Source organism: Eumetopias jubatus, unplaced genomic scaffold (assembly GCF_037043125.1).
Source record: "Eumetopias jubatus isolate StellerSeaLion01/CBP00866 unplaced genomic scaffold, mEumJub1_p1.0 scaffold_11, whole genome shotgun sequence".
Taxonomy (NCBI): domain Eukaryota; kingdom Metazoa; phylum Chordata; class Mammalia; order Carnivora; family Otariidae; genus Eumetopias; species Eumetopias jubatus.
In genome coordinates, this window is record NW_028274817.1 from 55712789 (window position 1) to 55725456 (window position 12668).

General features: G+C 39.0%; 1 protein-coding gene across 1 annotated transcript in view; it reads right to left on the reverse strand.

The window, feature by feature from the left end:
- DACH2 (dachshund family transcription factor 2) overlaps positions 1-12668 on the reverse strand; it is a 902406-nt gene that overhangs the window by 476567 nt on the left and 413171 nt on the right. The window contains exon 3 of the mRNA XM_028101436.2: positions 12262-12374. Coding sequence (XP_027957237.2) covers positions 12262-12374 — 113 coding nt within the window. The remainder of the gene's footprint in view (positions 1-12261; positions 12375-12668) is intronic.

The window sequence follows — 12668 nt, forward strand, 5'->3', positions numbered from 1 at the left end:
TCTGGTCCCTTGAATTTACCTAGAAAATTATTAAATCATTCTGAATACCCAGGAATTCAACCTGAGATGTAAGAAAAGAATATCTGGAACTCTACACATAGAAAAGTGACCACTTTCTGCAAGGTAGGAGGTGTGGAGAAGTGAATCTGAGAGGATATATCAGAAGATAAATTATTGGGGGAGGGAACCTCAGTATGCCGGCTACTGGAAAGTGATATAGCCCCAGAGGGCAAAATCTGAACCCTTAGAAATCTGCTCCAGTGAGAGACATCCCTGCCTGAAAGGAGCTCAAGGAGTGAAAAGGGGCAATAATCTAGATGGGACACTGTGGTCTCATGATCCCTGGAGTCACAGAAATAACAGGGGTGCCTGAGCCGGTAGAGTTCCCAAGCATTGGAGCGCTTCTACTGGTTACCTTCAGTGAGCCTGGGAGGGGGCGCTAAGCTTAGTTTGCCATAAACCAGGAGCCACGGCTCTATTGGGTGAGTGCTTTCCCATGGAGACCAGGCAAAGACAGGAACTCGGGGTCCCTTCACTTTCCCTGGGAGGGGTGGAGCAGGTGCATGCATGACCTGGCAACAGCTCGCAGGACAGGAATCCTGTAAAGGATGGTAGGGGGTGAACCTCCACCTCCCCCTGGGAGGGACAGAGTGGGTGCATGCATGATTCAGTGACTTCTTTCCATGCCAAAACCCTACAAATTGCAGTAACATGGGACCCTCTGCCTTCCCTCAGAAGGATCGATATGGATGCAGAGTTTGGCACACACAAAAGTGATAATAAGATAATAGAGCCTTAAAATCCTGTGGAGCAATAACAAAAGATTCAATATTGTATCACTGAAGTCCTATAATAAGTGGAGACAGAGAATAGGGCTTAAAGAATATTCAAAGAAATAATGGCAAAAGCATCCCAAGTTTGGGGAAAAATTTAACATAAACCTACAGATTCAAGAAACTGAGTGAATTACAAGCAAGACTGATGCAAAGAAATCCACACCTAGGCATATCAAAATTAAACTTCTGAAGACTAAAGACAATGCAAAAAATCTTGAATGCTGCCAGAGAGAAATGATGCATTACGTATGGGAGAATACCAATTCAAATGACAGTGGATTTCTTATCTGAAACCTTGGAGACCAGAAGGCCAATATTTTTCACATATTGAAGAAGATAACTTTCAACCAATAATTCTATGTTTGGCAAAACTATCCTTCAGGGAATGAAGGAACAAACAGACATTTTCAGAAGAAAAAGAATTAAAATAATTTGTTGGTAGCTTGCCTACTCTAAAACAATGACTAAAGGAAGTTCTTCACACAAAAGGAAAATGATAGAAGAGGAAATTTGAGGGCAGTAGGGAGGAAGAAATAACAACAGAAAATGCAGAAATATGCCTGTCTTGCTCCTCATGAATTTTCTATATTATATTTGATGATTGAAACAAAAGTAATAGTACCATCTGTCTGATACTTAAGACAATGGTACTTAAAACCGGGGAAGGTAAAGGCACATAAGCAGAAGGTTTCCGCACTTCATTAAAGGGGTAAGTTACTGATACCAGTACACTATGACAAGTCACATTATGTGTATTTGATAGCCAGAACGATCACTTCAAAAACTATATAAAAAATAATACACTAAAAAACACCTAAAATAAATCAAAATAGAAACCTAGAAATGTTCAGGTCACACAGGAAGAAAAGAAAAAAAAAAGAAACACAAGAATGCAAAACAGAAGAAATTGAAAATAATAAAATGACAGACATAAGCCCTAATATAGCAATAATTATCTTAGGTATAAGTATACCAAGTAAAATTTAGATATATTGGCAGGATGGGTAAAAGAAACACAGCCCAATTTTATGCTGTTTATAACATCTCACTTCAAATTCAGTAGCATAGGTAGACTGAAATGCAAAAGATAGGGAAAAATATACCATGCAAACGTTAATCATAAAATCCAAGAGTGAACAGCTGTGTTAACATCAGATAAAATACTGGGCGCCTGGGTGGCTCAGTCGTTAAGCGTCTGCCTTCAGCTCAGGTCATGATCCCAGGGTCCTGGGATCAAGCCCCGCATCAGGCTCCCTGCTCAGCTGGAAGCCTGCTTCACCCTCTCCCATTCCTCCTGCTTATGTTCCCTCTCTCGCTGTCTCTCTCGCTGTCTCTCTCTCTGTCAAATAAATAAATAAAATCTTTAAAAAAATCAGATAAAATAGACTATTTTTTCTGTCCAAATGTTTATTTACACTACTGAAACAAAATCAGACTGTTAAACTACTAGTTACTCATTACTTCTAAATACTGAAATGCTAGATCTTCTTGTTGGATAGACCTTTTAAGTGTGATATAGTGTCCCTCTACATCTCTTACTACAGTCTTTGGTTTAAAATCTAATTTGTCTGATAGGAGGAATGCTACCCCAGCTATTTTTGAGGTCAATAAGCATGGTAAATTTTTCTCCATCTCCTCACTTTCAATCTGGAAGTGTCTTTAGGTTCAGAATGAGTCTCTTGTAGACTCTTGTGGACCCTGCTTTTTTATACAATCTGATACCGTGTCTTTTTATTGGAACATTCAGCCCATTTACATATCCTGAAACTAACACTACACTATATGTTAACTAACTAGAATTTAAATAAAATCTTGATAGAAACTTAAAACACACACACACAGGGCGCCTGGGTGGCTCAGTTGGTTAAGCGACTGCCTTCAGCTCAGGTCATGATCCTGGAGCCCCAGGATCGAGTCCCACATCGGGCTCCCTGCTCAGCAGAGAGTCTGCTTCTCCCTCTGACCCTCTTCCCTCTCGTGCTATCTCTCATTCTCTCTCTCTCAAATAAATAAATAAAATCTTTAAAACACACACACACACACACACACACACACACACACACAAACACACACACCCCAACACTTAGGTCTTGGTATATAATACAAACTTAATATATATTACAGATTTTCCTCAATAGATAAAGTACTAAAGTTTACTCAAGAGTACATTAACTTCAAAGCAGTCTTTAAATCCTTTTCTTCTTTCATCTACACATTCCCTCAAAATCAGAACTAATTATTTACATGGTACTATTTCTAGGCCCTACCAATGTATTTTGTAAGTTAAGAAATGGATTATCAGGGGGAGGAGCAAGACGGCAGAGGAGTAGGAGACCTAAATTTCTTCTGGTCCCAGGAATTCAGCTAGATAAGGATCAAACCATTCTGAACAACACGAACTGAACAGGAGATCAAAGAAATGAATAGCAGCAACTCTCTGAACAGAAAAGCGACCACTTTCTGGAAGGTAGGACGTGCGGAGAAGTGAATCATGAGGCGATATTCGACAAGATAGGTGGTGGGGGAGGGGGCCACCGTCAGCCCCTACTTGCAAGTGATAGAGCAGCAGAGCACAAAATCAAAACTTTTAAAAAAAGTTGGTTCTGCTGAGGAACGTCATTCCAGTGGCTAAGTGGGGGGTGGAAACCTCGCTGGGGCAGTGTGGTCTCAGGACCCTCAGGGTCACAGAAAGACCAGGGGTGCCTGACTGTGGCAGAGCTCCCAAGTATCAGAGCAGGGAAGCCGGCAGCAGAGACGGAGCCGAGCAGTGGGCTCTCACCTCGGGGTTGCCATAAACCGTGATCCATAGCACAGTCGGGCCACTGCTCTACCAGCAGGGACTCAACAAGCAGCAGATCCGGGGAGTCTCCCCTTCCTCCCCTGGAGGAGTGGTGGGGGAGTGCACTGCAGAAATCTGCTGAGTTTGAAGACTCCACACAGGGTCATGTGCAGAGATAGAAACACTCGGTCACAGGCCGGGTGAGCATGGAGTGCGGCCAGAGACTGGGGACATGGGAGTGATTGACTGCTTTTCTCCGGGGGCTCACTGAGCAGTGGGGCCCCAAGTTCTTGGCTCCGCTGGGGTGGAGATTGAGAAGCTGCCATTTTCACTCCCATCCTCCAAAGCTGTACAGAAAGCTTGCAGGGAACAAAAGCTCCCAAGAGCAAACCAGAGCAGATTACTTAGCTCAGCCCTGGCAAGGGTGGGGCAATTCCGCGTCTGGCAAAGACATTTGAGAACCATGGCAACAGGCCCCTCCCTGAGAATATTAGCAAGAACAAGCAGCCAAGACCAAGTTGACCGATCAATGAGAACGGCAGAACACCAGCACTAGGGGAACACAGCACATAGAATTCATGGCTTTTTTTCCCCAATAGTCTTTAGTCTTTCAAGGTTAATTTTTTTAATTTTCTTTTTTCTTTTTTTTTTAATTTTTCTTTTTCCCATTTTCAACTAACATCTTATCAATCCCTTTTTTAAAAAATCTTTTTTATTATTCATTTTTAGAGTCATATTATATCTCTTCATAGTAGTTAACTTTATTTTTGGTATATTTATATATAAGTTGTTCTTTCTTTAAAATTTTGGGTCACAGTTTCTTCTAACAGACCAAAATATACCCTAAATCTCTCGTGTATGGCTTTGCTCTAGTCTTCTGCCTGATCACATTCTCACCTTTAAAAAAAAAAAAATCCCCTTCTTTCTTTTTTTACCAACTTCTTATCTTATCAATTCCTTTTATAAAACCCTTTACAATTTTCATCTTTACACTCATATTCCATCCCTTCATCGTATTTACCGTTATTTTTGTACATATATAAGCTTTTCTTTCTTTAAAAATTTGGGAGGCACTTTTTTTTAAAGAACAAAATACGCCCAAAACCTAGTGTGTGGTACTGATCTATGCAGCAGCCTGATCATATTTGATCATATTCTGTCTTTTGTTTGTTTTTTATCTTTTTCGTTTTCTTTTTCTTTCTTTCCCTTTCTTTTCCCCTGGCTTCAGGTCTCTTCTGATTGGTTTAGTGTGTATTTTTCTGTGGTCGTTGATACCCTGTTACCATTTTGTTCACTCATTCATCTATTCTCCTCTAGACAAAATGACAAGATGGAAAAAATCAATTCCAAAAAAAGGAACAAGAGGCAATACCGACTGCCAGAGACCTAATCAAATACGGACATTAGTAAGATGTCAGAACTAGAGTTCAGAATGACGATTTTAAAGATACTAGCTGGGATGGAAAAAAGCATGGAAGATATTAGAGAAAATCTGGAGAAATAAAAGAACTAAAATCTAACTCTGTCAAAATCAAAAAGACTATTAATGAGTTGCAATCAAAAATGGAGGCTCAAACTGCTAGGATAAATGAGGCAGAAGAGAGAATTAGTGATATAGAAGACCAAATGATGGAAAATAAAGAAGCTGAGAAAAAGAGAGGTAAACAACTACTGGATCATGAGGGCAGAATTCAAGAGATAAGAGATACCATAAGATGAAACAACATTAGAATAATTGGGATCCCAGAAGAAGAAAGAGAGAGAGGGGCAGGAGGCATACCGGAGCAAATTATAGCAGAGAACTTCCTTAATTTCAGGAAGGAAACAGGCATCAAAATCCAGGAGGTGCAGAGACCAACCTCAAGATCAATAAGAAACAGGTCAACACCCCAACATCTAGTAGTAAAACTTACGAGTCTCAGAGACAAAGAGAAAATCCTGAAAACAGCTCCAGATAAGAGATCTGTAACCCAAAATGGTAGAAACATCCAAAGAGACCTGGCAGGCCAGAAAGGACTGTCATGATATATTCAGAGAACTAAATGAGAAAAATATACAGCCAAGAATACTATATCAAGTTAGACTGTCATTGAAAATAGAGGGAGAGAGAAAAAGCTTCCAGGACAAATAAAAAATAAAAGGAATTTGCAAACACGAAACCAGTCCTACAAGAAATATTGAAAGGGGTCCTCTGGGCAAAGAGAGAGCCTAAAAGTAACATAGACCAGAAAGGAACACAGACAATACACAGTAACATTAAACTTACAGGCAATACAATGGCACTAAATTCATAACTTTCCATAGTTACCCTGAATGTAAGGGGCAAAATGCCCCAATCAAAAGACACAGGCTATCAGATTGGATAAAAAAACAAGACCCATCGGGCACCTGGGTGGCTCAGTTGGTTAAGCGACTGCCTTCGGCTCAGGTCATGATCCTGGAGTCCCGGGATCGAGTACCACATTGGGCTCCCTGCTCAGCAGGGAGTCTACTTCTCCCTCTGACCCTCCCCCCTCTCATGCTCTCTATCTCTCATTCTCTCTCTCTCGAATAAATAAATAAAATCTTAAAAAAAAACAAGACCCATCGATATGTTGTCTGCAAGAGACACATTTTAGACCCAAAGACACCCCCAGATTGAAAGTGAAGGGGCGGAAAACAATTTACCATGCTAATGGACACCAAAATAAAGCTAGAGTGGCAATCCTTATAACAGACAAATTAGATTTTAAAACAAAGGCTATAGTAAGAGTTGAGGAAGGACATCAAATCACACTAAAAGGGTCTATCCAAAAAGAAGATCTAACAATTGTAAATATCTATGCCCCTAATATGGGAGCAGCCAATTATATAAGCCAATTAATAACAAAAGCAAAGAAACACATCAACAATAATACAATAATAGTGGGGGACATTAACGCCCTCCTCACTGAAACGGACAGATCATCTAAGCAAAAAATCAACAAGGAAATAAAGACTTTAAATGACACAATGGACCAAATGGACTTCACGGATATATTCGGAATATTCCTTTCAAAAGCAACAGAATACACATTCTTCTCTAGTGCACATGGAACATTCTCCAGAATAGATGACATCCTAGATCACAAATCAGGTCTCAACTGGTACCAAAAGACTGGGATCATTCCCTGCATATTTTCAGACCACAATGTTTGAAACTGGAACTCAATCACAAGACGAAAGTCGAAAAGAACTCAAAGACATGGAGGCTAAAGAACATCCTACTAAAGAATGAATGGGTCAACAAGGAAATTAAAGAAGAATTAAAAAAATTCATGGAAAAAAATGAAAATTAAAACACAACTCTTCACATTCTTTGGGATGGAGCAAAGGCAGTCCTAAGAGGAAAGATTATAGTAATACAAGCCTTTCTCAAGAAACAAGAAAGGTCTCAAATACACAACCTAACCCTACACCTAAAGGAGCTGGAGAAAGAAGAGCAAATAAAGCCTAAACCCAGCAGCGGAATAGAAATAATAAAGAACAGAGCAGAAATCAATGAAATAGAAGCCAAAAGAACAGTAGAACAGATCAACGAAAGTAGGAGCTGGTTCTTTGAAAGAATTAACAAGATTGATAAACCCCTGGCCAGACTTACCAAAAAGAAAAGAGAGAGGACCCAAATAAAGAAAATCATGAATGAAAGAGGAGAGATCACAACCAACACCAAAGAATTATGAGCAAATATATGCCAGCAAATTAGATAATCTGGAAGAAATGGATGCATTCCTAGAGATGTATAAACTACCAAAACTGAAGCAGGAAGAAATAGAAAACCTGAGCAGACCTATAACCACTAAGGAAATTGAAGCAGTCATCAAAAATCTCCCAACAAAAAAGAGCCCAGGGCCAGATGGTTTCTGAGGGGAATTCTACCAAACATCTAAGAAGAATTAATACCCATTCTTCTGAAACTGTTCCAAAAAATAGAAATGGAAGGATAACTTCCAAACTCATTTTATGAGGCCAGCATTACCTTGATCCCAAAACCAGAGAAAGACCCCATCAAAAAGGAGAATTACAGTCCAATATATTTTTTTTTAGGATTTTATTTATTTATTTGACAGAGACACAGCGAAAGAGGGAACACATGCAGGGGGAGTGGGAGAGGGAGAAGCAGCCTCCCCGCAGAGCAGGGAGCCCAATGCGTGGCTCGATCCCAGGACCCTGGGATCATGACCTGAACCAAATGCAGATGCTTAACGACTGAGCCACTCAGGCGACCCTACAGATCAATATCCTTGATGAACATGGATGCAAAAATTATCACCAAAATACTAGCCAATAGGATCCAACAGTACATTAAAAGATTATTCACCACGACCATGTGGGATTTATCCCTGGGCTGCAAGTTGGTTCAACATCCACAAATCAATCAATGTGATACAATACGTTAATAAAAGAAAGAACAAGAACCATATGATCCTCTCAATAGATGCAGAAAAAGCATTTGACAAAGTACAGCATCCTTTCTTGATCAAAATTCTTCAGAGTACAGAGATAGAGGGTACATACCTCAATATCATAAAAACCATCTATGAAATACCCACAGCGAATATCATTCTCAATTGGGAAAAACTGAGAGCTTTCCCCCTAACATCAGGAACACGGCAGGGATGTCCACTATCACCATGCTATTCAACATAGTATTAGAAGACCTAGCCACCACAATCAGACAACAGAAAGAAATAAAAGTCATACAAATCAGCAAAGAAGTCAAATTCTCACTCTTTGCAGATGATATGATACTTTATGTGGAAAACCCAAAAGACTCCACCCCCAAACTGCTCGAACTCATACAGGAATTCAGTAAGTGTCAGGATATAAAATCAATGCACAGAAATCAGTGGCATTCATATACACCAACAACAAGACAGAAGGAAGAGAAATTAAGAATCAATCCCATTTACAATTGCACCCAAAACCATAAGATACCTAGGAATAAATCTAACCAAAAAGGCAAAGAATCTCTACTCAGAAAACTATAAAATTCTCATGAAAGTAATTGAGGAAGACACAAAGAAATGGAAAAATGTTTCATGCTCATGGATTGGAAGAACAAATATTGTGAAGATGTCAATGCTACCTAGAGCAATCTACACATTCAAAGCAATCCTTATCAAAATACCCTCCACTTTTTTCAAAGAAATGGAACAAATAATTTTAAAATTTGTATGGAACCAGAAAAGACCCCGAATAGCCAGAGGAATGTTGAAAAAGAAAAGCAAAGCTGGGGGCATCACAATTCCAGACTTTAAGCTCTATTACAAAGCTGTCATCATCAAGACAGTATGGTACTGGCACAAAAACAGACACATAGATCAATGGAACAGAATAGAGAGCCCAGAAATGGACCCTCAACTCTATGGTCAACTAATCTTTGACAAAGCAGGAAAGAATGTCCAATGGAAAAAAGACAGTCTCTTCAACAAATGGTATTGGGAAAATTGGGCAGCCACATGCAGAAGAATGAAACTGGACCATTTCCTTACACCACACACAAAAATAGACTCAAAATGGTTGAAAGACTTAATGTGAGACAAGATTCCATTAAAATCCTCAAGGAGAACACAGGCAGCAACCTCTTCGACCTCAGTCGCAGCAAATTTTCCTAGAAACATCGCCAAAGGCAAGGGAAGCTAGGCCAAAAATGAACTATTGGGACTTCATCAAGATAAAAAGCTTTTGCACAGCAAAAGAAACAGTCAACAAAACCAAGACAAACAACAGAATGGGAGAAGATATTTACAAGTGACATATCAGATAAAGGGCTAGTGTCCAAAATCTATAAAGAACTTATCAAACTCAACACCCAAAGAAAAAATGATCCAGTCAAGAAATGGGCAGAAGGCATGAACAGACATTTTTCCAGTGAAGACCTCCAAATGCCCAACAAACACATGAAAAAGTCTCAACAACGCTCGGCATCAGGGAAATCCAAAGAAAACCTCAATGAGATACCACCTCACACCAGTCAGAATGGCTAAAATTAGCAAGTCAGGAAATGACAGATGTTGGCAGGGATGCGGAGAAAGAGGAACCCTCCTATATTATTGGTGGGAATGCAAGCTGGTGCAGCCACTCTGGAAAACAATATGGAGGGTCCTCAAAAAGTTAAAAATAGAACTACCGTATGACCCAGCAATTGCACTACTGGGTATTTACCCCAAAGATACAAATGTAGGGATCCAAAGGCATATGTGCACTCCAATGTTTATAGCAGCAATGTCCACAATAGCCAAACTATGGAAAGAGCCAAGATGTCCATCGACAGATGAATGGATAAAGAAGTTGTGGTATATATATATACAATGAAATATTATGCATCCATTAAAAGGAATGATATCTTGCCTTTTGCAATGATGTGGATGGAACTGGAGGGTATTATGCTGAGCAAAATAAGTCAATCAGAGAAAGACATGTATCATATGATCTCACTGATATGAGGAATTCTTAATCTCAGGAAAGAATCTGAGGGTTGCTGGAGTGGTGGGGGGTGAGAAGGATGGGGTGGTTTGGATGATATACATTGGGGAGGGTGGGTGCTATGGTGAACGCTGTGAATTGTGTAAGACTGTTGAATCACAGACCTGTATCTCTGAAACAATTAGTACCTCATATGTTAAAAAAAAAACAAAAAGAAGAACATAGCAGGAAGGGAAAAATGAAGGGGGGAATCAGAGGAGGAGGCGAACCATGAAAAACTACGGACTCTGAGAAACAAACTGAGCATTCTAGAGGGGAGAGTGATGAGGGGATGGGTTAGTCTGGTGATGAGTATTAAAGAGGGCACACACTGAATGGAGCACTGGGTGTTATATGCAAATAATGAATCATGGAACCCTACATCAAAAAAAAAAAGAAATAGATTATCATCTATTGAGTACGAAGATATTTTTCCAGCACTATTATCCCCTCAATATTCTTTTATATGTACAGGACTAATTTATTCTTGTATCAGAATTTGCTTATAGATACTTAGTCTAAAAAATCATTTTTCCAACCCCCAGAGCCTTAACAGTGGTTCTTTTTACCTACAGCAGGGTTTTTTATTTTTATTTTTTAAAGATTCTTGTATTTATTTGTTTGAAATAGTGAAAAAGAGAAAGAGAGAGAGAGCATAAACAGGTGGAGGGCCAGAGGGAGAGGGAGAAGCACACTCCCTGATGTGGGGCTTAATCCCAGGACCCCAAGATCATGACATGAGCGGAAGGCAGATCCTTAACTGACTGAGCCACCCAGGCACCCGATACAGCATTTTTTTAAAAATTTAAACATGTGAACTAGGATATATAAAATTCTGAAGCAAAATGAGGAATCTGGAAATACTTCCCCAATTCCATGTCAGGAGGTAAGGAAAGTCCTTGAAAGACACTTTGTAAACCACTGTTCTATAGGGGAAATCCCAAGTTTTGAAACTTGATAAAAAACTAGCTTCACAGGTTGGTTTTCCCCACCCTTTCTATACTAAACCTATTGCCTATGAGTCTCCCACCTCAAACATCTGCTCTAGGTCTTCAACTTAATTGGTATTCCCCCTAACACACTAGGCTCTTTCTCATTAGTGTTTATCTTTCTGTAGTCCTCTCTGCCTAGAATGTTTTTCACTGATTCTCCTCCTGTCTGACATTCAGTCTACAAAACATAGCTCCAAAGTTTCCATCTTTCTGTGTATTACCCAACTTACCAAATTGACTTAGTTGCTCCCATCTCTGTGATCTTATAGCACCTGGTATGTACTTTTATTATAGTCTGTATCACACTTTTGTGCAATTATTAGTTTGCATGTCCTTCTCTCTAGTTCTACTGTTGACAAGGACTGCTACTCATATAATTTTTCATTACCTTAGACAAAATACCCCAATACAGCAGGTGCTTTATAAAATTTTATATGACTAAAGCTATAAAAATCTCACTGTCATTAAATTCATTTTCATTTTCTACCATATAATAACTTTAATAATTTTTAAAGTTTCAGTTAGAGAAATATTAAGCTTATTTTTAAGTGTTTCATGCACTTTTAAGTTCTTTTATAGTGAATAAAAAGTTCAATGCTAAAGTATGAAACTGGTATTTTTAAGGGAGCACTGCTTATCATGGTGTTGATAAACACTGAATTATTTAAGACAATGACCATTTGGATGTTCTTCTTTTGTAATCATAAGGCTTCTCTACCGAGGATACATCTTCTTTCTACTTTTTAACCTAGATTAAAACTGGACAAGATACACAGATGCTCAAAACCCTTAAAAACAAAGAAAACTATATATTATTGAGACATATAAGTGAGCAGATGTGCTGCATTCTACAGAAGGCTTTGAGACAAGGCTGGTTTGGCTAGTGCCCCTCATCACTGCCCCCAGCACACAAAAAAATACATACAATAAGGCCTTGAAAGGAATTTCCTACGAGGAAATGACAATTTTTTTTAAAGAGTCAGGTCCATTTTATTTGAGTCACTAGAATAACAAAACTGTTTTCTTGAATACTTTAAAAATTCAATAATGTAACCTCTAGTACAGCTTGAAAAGCTCTGAAGGACAAGACAGTTAGATCAATATTAGTTTATTTCTAATTCTGGGCAGCATGAACAGACAAGGCTGATCATCAGATGGATTTTATTACCTGTTGGAGTGATAAGTCCTGGTGATAAAAGGCCGGGGACTGAATGGGGCAGAAGGTGAGCATTGTCCTGCAACACTCCCAAAGAACGCTTAGGAGGCCTGCCAGGCCTGGAACTGTTAAAAAACAGACAAAAACAAAGATCAGGTTAAAAAATATGTACTCTTTTTGGAAATACCATCACTTGCTATATTTGTCTCCTCAATCTTTTTTAATTACCAAGAGTGATAGAATTTTATTTTAAAGACTATTTTCATTGATTACCAAAAGACCAATACTTTTCTTTCTACTCAATTTCCCAACATAGTTATGGCAAAAATTAAAACTATAAAAGACTAATTTTTAGTTTAGATTACATTTTCAAGCCAGCATTTTGAAATACAGCTTACTTGTTGTGAGAAACCCAAAGT